The 5,918-nt window shown below is 40.3% G+C and overlaps 1 protein-coding gene across 47 annotated transcripts in view; it reads right to left on the reverse strand.

Moving 5' to 3' along the window:
• Ptprd (protein tyrosine phosphatase receptor type D) overlaps window positions 1-5,918 on the reverse strand; it is a 2,240,535-nt gene that overhangs the window by 389,340 nt on the left and 1,845,277 nt on the right. For 44 of the 47 annotated variants that reach the window (XM_031377711.1, XM_031377696.1, XM_031377694.1 and 41 more), the window contains one exon: window positions 1,186-1,351. In XM_031377711.1, coding sequence (XP_031233571.1) covers window positions 1,186-1,270 — 85 coding nt within the window. In that variant the 5' untranslated portion in view covers window positions 1,271-1,351. Of the gene's footprint in view, window positions 1-1,185; window positions 1,352-5,918 lie in introns of those variants that run through there. The other 3 variants (XM_031377708.1, XM_031377722.1, XM_031377721.1) reach the window with 1 other exon arrangement.

A 5,918-nucleotide genomic window follows, 5' to 3' on the forward strand; every position in this document is an offset into this window, starting at 1 on the left:
ATATATACATATATATGTATATATATATACACATATATATGCAATTAACCAAAGAATGTTATACTTAGAACATGCATGCTCCACATGCATTCAGATAATAACATTATTATTTTTTCTCCTTGCAAGATTCCTTTAGAAAATAGATCCCTATTTAAATGAATCACTTGGTCATTAGTGAGGGAATTCTGGTCAGGACACAATTAATAAGAAAGTGCTGAGATGACATAGGATCTTTGTCTTTGAGATATCCTTAACATGAATCAAATTTAATCTCCCTGGGACAGCCAGTGGATGGAAAAGCTAATGACTGCAGATGTTATACATGTTAATCACACCAGGAGACTCCCCAAGAGAACGACCGAATCACATATGTACTACAACACTCCTGAAGAAATAGACATGGCACGAAGAACCAGGGACGGGCGCTATTGTCTTATGAATGCCATAGAATACATGAGCAAAGAAACAGATGTAAACAGTGTAGGACTAATGATTGCTAGTTATGAAGAAGATATGATCATCTCATTAGTTGGCAAGCTAATTGACCACAATCCCAGTTTCATAAATCGAGTCCAGACGCTGAAACTTTACTGTCTGTGTAGCACAGAATTCTTTTCCCACTTCCAGACCCTCCATCCAGCCACAAAGTTGTCAGTTCTGCTTGATTTGTTTGAATATTGTACTCCACGACAGCTGTCGGAAACAGTACATCAGAACAGCTGCTGTGACAGCTACAAGGGGCTTGCAAGTTTAATTGGGCTCAATGTGACATTGTGCATTTTTCTAAACATAGAATATCCATACAACTCGAGAAATCCCTATTGGGTCTCAACAGTGTTTAGCTATTAACGCTACCAATTGGTCAGCCACAGTTTAAGTGATATTGTTGGTCTTGTTTTATCTTTGTCACAAGGCTGGTAGGAAGTAGGAAAAAATATGAAAATGGAAATAAGCAGTAGGAGCAGTAAGACACACAAGCAAAGAGGCATTACACAGAAGAGGAGGTAGTAGAAGAGACACATCAATAATCTCTTTCAAAGGCTGGCAAGAAGCCAAGGAGGATCCCACAGTGTTTCAGGATATACTTCCCAAGGAAATATATTCAGAGCCCTAAGCCTGGTGCCAACTGCAAACAAAACCACTCATTATGGCCACGGCTCCCTAGAGAAAGGCAGGATGGCTTACTCTCAGCACAGGCGCAGAGGAAGAAGGCGAGGAGCAGCGACAGCGGCCTGGCCACGGGCACCATCCTGCAGCTTGTCAATGGCATGAACCAGCAGCTTGGAAACTCAGCCTAGGGAGCCACAGTGACTGCTCTGCTCAGAAACTTCAGCTGGAACCCTTTTAGAGCCTGTGAAGGGAGGAGACAAGAAGAAAACACAGAGACATTTAGATTTCTCACTCTTTCCCCACGTCCTACCACAACCTAGAAAGACATGCTCTATTGTAAAAACACAATAAACACTGGAGACGTCATGTCTCTGTATTGGAAAATAACTTGGATTATAAAATGGAAGGTTCCTGGCATTCTTGCTGCCAGGGCACCTACAACCAATCATCAGGAACTAATTTCTATGCCATAGAAATTTTTTGGCCACTACATTCTAAGGAGGGATACAGGCACTTCACACAAAAAAATCTGCATGAGCGCATCATGGATAAAGGTACATCAGAACTTTAAGAAATGCCTAATAGGAGTCTGTTCATCTATTAATGACAAAATAAAGAAAGGCTTATATGGATGTTTTGCCTCTGTGTGCGTGTGTGTGTGTGTGTGTGTGTGTGTGTGTGTGTGTGTATCTGTGCCATGTATGTACCATGACTGCTTACCACACTTATGCCTGGTGTCCATGGAGGCCAAAAGCGCATGACCAATTCCCTGAGACTGGAATTACAAATCGTTGTGTACTGCCGTGCGGTGTAGGGAAGCCTTGAGCATACATGAGCAGGACTTTAACAGGATGAGGAATGGGTATTCCCTGAACTCCATGCAGAGCCTTGAAAAAAGATGCTGGTAGGGATGGCTAGTTAAAACAGAAAACTAGGCACTGCAACAGGTTACACGTCTGACATTCTCCCGTATGCTCCATAACTTTGTGTTCCTCTTTTCTGGGAAATATGGACGCAATTCTGGTTTGGGACCTACATGGTTTGTTAGGGCCACAGGATTAGAATGAGGTAACTGTTAGAATAACAGAAGATGATACAAAAGAGAACACAAAGAGATCCCTGGCTATCAGTCTACTTCTAGTGATCTTTACCCAGCCAGCACATAAACAAGTTCTATACTGTTTAAGAGCAGAGGAAAAGTAGAAGACTAGGCTTTGGGGAAAATTTACTGACAGCTGCATCAAGAACAATGCAGAATGCCACTAAGTAGCAAGAGTTGCAGATGAGACATAATATGAAACTCAAAAGTGATGGTTTGTCTGACAAGATGGCTCCCGAGTAAAAGTGCCTGCTTCACAGGACTGATGACCTTAGTTTAATCTCTGTAACCCACAGAAGAAAGAGGAAACAAACATTTAGAAGTTGTTCTCTGACCTCTACACATGTCATGTCACATATACACACATGTGTATGAGCGCACACGTGGACACACACTCACACACACACTCACACACACACAATAATAAACAACATTCCCTTAAAGTCCTTTTCCCCTAAATAATGAGCTGGTGGGCACAGCAATGGAAAAGTAGTGGGAGGGAATGAGGCGATCACAGACAGGCTCTAAGAAATCATCCGGACTGTGATTCTCAAAGTGATGTGTTACTGTGCTTACAGAATCTTTGATAAATACAACATAGCTTCCTACAAAGAGTAGCCCAAGTTGAAAAGAAAAAGTAGTGGAGAGGCTGTGCCAGAAAATGCAGCCTCCCCTATCTCTGTGATGAGAATTTAAGACCATCAGGATTCATTTGCAAAACGAAACTGTACACCTTTTATTTTCACATCCCTCAATGTCTGAAACACATGAAACTCTTCACAAGATATAGCAGAGATACCCATAAACATCCTTACACCACAAAATAAGTGGATCTCAAAAGAATAATAATGCAGCTATTATATACACTCTGTCTTTTCCCACACTGAATTTGAAAATTAAAATAACCTCTTTACTAAAAAAAAAAACAAAAAACAAAAAAAAAAACCCTGGGTTTTCATGAATATGCAAGAATAGTTTGGATGCAGGAAAGACACAGCAAAAAGGAGAGCAGAATCACTGCCTAATTACCATTCTACTCTTTAGGCCCTTCTTTGGTTTGTTTGTTTGTTTTTAGACAGATTTGTGGCATGAAGGAGTGAGCTGAACACTGAAACACATCTTGAATCTGCTAGCTAGCCAGCTGTTCCAGAACAGTGATTGGTTATCAATCTCATCTGGAAAACAGCTTATCAAGCAGTTCGCAGCTATCAGCTGTTGGAAATCGCAAAGCTTCAGAGGAAAAGAGCTAGAGGAATCAGCTCTCCTAACCCTCTCTCCTCCCCCTGCCACCGCCTCTTTCTCACGCCAGCGTTTCAGATGGCAGCTAAGTCCAGGAGACATCAGTCCTGTCGGATTCAATTTGTGTCTGAGCAAGCATATCAGAGCCAACTGCTACATAACGACTCTGAGCCATCACAGCGTCAGAAAACCACAGAAGCTTGCTCAGGGAAGGGCACCCTGCCTTTTCCGTGCACTCAGCTAAAGTGTATTAAGACCCAATTTTTCCAAATAAGTCTGCAAATGTTCCCTCTCGCTTGGGTCAGTGACAGGATTTCACTCTCTAAAAATGAACGCTAACATGAAAAGACACATTTACACTTAAATAGGCTATGCCCTTGGCTAGTACATCAAGGAAGTAATCAGAAGTGTGCACAAATACATATACCAGAGCTTCACTCCATAAACAACACTGAAAAGGAAATGCTGGATCATATCGGATCAGTGAAATTGGTATTGCAATACAAAGATGGGAAATGAATTTTTAGGGACTTATTTAAAACAAAAAGAATGATGGTGGTTGCCTTTAGCCTTTTGGGATAGAAAGGAGCAAGGCAGAAGCTCCTCTGTGCTTTAGGATATCAGAAGAGGCAAACTCTGCCTCTCACACCTTGTGGCACTCATTATCAAAGACATACAAATAAAATTCACATAGGTATGAGCTTGAAACATTTTAAACACTGCTGTTTACTTCCATTACCACAAAGTTCTTATGAAAGATTTCAAGTCACCAGTACATTAAACTGGAAGTATGCACCTGTGTGATAGGGACCTTTCTAGATAGTACAGACAGAATGGTACTTGAGACTCACATGAGCTGAATCTAACTCTTTTCCTCAACTGAAGGACATTTTCTACAACAAATAGATTAATATTTCAACTAAATTCAATACTGAACTTGCCCCAGCTTTCCATAGTGCTAAAATACATTTATGAAGATTGTATAAAATGTAACTTTCTTTTTAAAAAAAGTAGGAATGGTTGGTTTTAAGTTATAGAAAATCTTTCTGGAACTTCTTTCCACACTCATGAGCAAGGAAATGTTCAGTAACTCCCAGGATATTCCCAAGAAAGGGCTCAAGCTGATGTGCCATCAGCTAAATTTAGGGAAACCTGGCTGGAAAAAAGGACAGTAACTACCGTGAACTGATGTACATCATTTTAAAAGCTCTGGCTTCATAATTCAAATCATCTTAAATTATATTAATCACTCCAGAGAAGTTATAAACACTTATTATCTGAAAATTCATGCCCCAAGGCGCATGTGTTAGTGGCTTACTCTTCAGTCTGTGGCTCTAATGGGAACAACTGGAATCACAGAAGCTTAGGACCTATGTGACATCTTCTGGTCAGAGTGGGCAGGGTTTAGCATGAATACAGATGGCCAATCCCTTCTCTTTCTCTTTTTGTGTCTCAGTGAACAAGATGAATTTCCTCTGCCATGTGCTGCCACCTTGATACACTAAGCTACTATATTCCTAAAGCATCAGAACCAATCATTTATGGTCTAGCCACACTTAAAATCATGAGCCCAAATAGGCCATTCTATCCTTCAAGCTGATTTTATCTTGGGCATTTGTTACAGTAATGGCAAGCTGACTAACACAAGAATACAACCATTAAACCCAAAACAGGGTAAGAACAGAAAAGACAAGGACTTTGAAGTCACTGTTATTATCATGAGAAAACTATGTATCACTGTTTAAACACTTGGCCCCTTCTGTCTCATAACACATCATTGTAAGCTTACTCAAATGAAGCAGTTAATACTATTTAACCTGGGTAGACATGTCTACAGAAATCCAGTCGGTTGCAAGAAGAGTCCTCACTTCCTGTGGACAGCTCTCATCAACCTCCTTAACTAGACTTCCATAAATCAACTGGAAATGGTTTCCAATTATTGAATAGAAGGAGCCATTTGTACAAAGGATAAGTCACCAGGAAGCTTCAGTTTGAAAGAGACAAAAGCATAGCCATTTAGGCAGAAGTCGAGTATCTACTGCAGTGCCAACAGAGGCTTCTCTGAGCACCATACAAATTCTCTATGTCCTCAAAACACAAAAGGAAATGAAGGAAATGAAAGGGCTCAAAAACCTATACCTTCAGTGTTACTGGTATTGATTTTTCTAAGAGAAGACAGACCCCTGAACTATTTATCTTGATAAATTACAAAAGCATCCAGCTCTGTCCAATAGAACTTCCTGCACCGTGGAAATGTTACTGCACTATAATAACTGATTGTTTGAAGTATGGCAAGTAGAGCAGGTTTTTATTCACACTTATTTACATTAATTGAACAGTTTCATATATATGCGGCTATCCTAGTGAACAGCACATTCAGCAATGAGAAATAAAATTAAAGCATAGACAAGGCTGCCCACTCTCTCCCTACCTATTCAATATTGTACTTGAAGTCCTAGCCAGAGCAATT

Source organism: Mastomys coucha, unplaced genomic scaffold, assembly GCF_008632895.1.
Source record: "Mastomys coucha isolate ucsf_1 unplaced genomic scaffold, UCSF_Mcou_1 pScaffold18, whole genome shotgun sequence".
NCBI classification, from domain to species: Eukaryota; Metazoa; Chordata; class Mammalia; order Rodentia; family Muridae; genus Mastomys; species Mastomys coucha.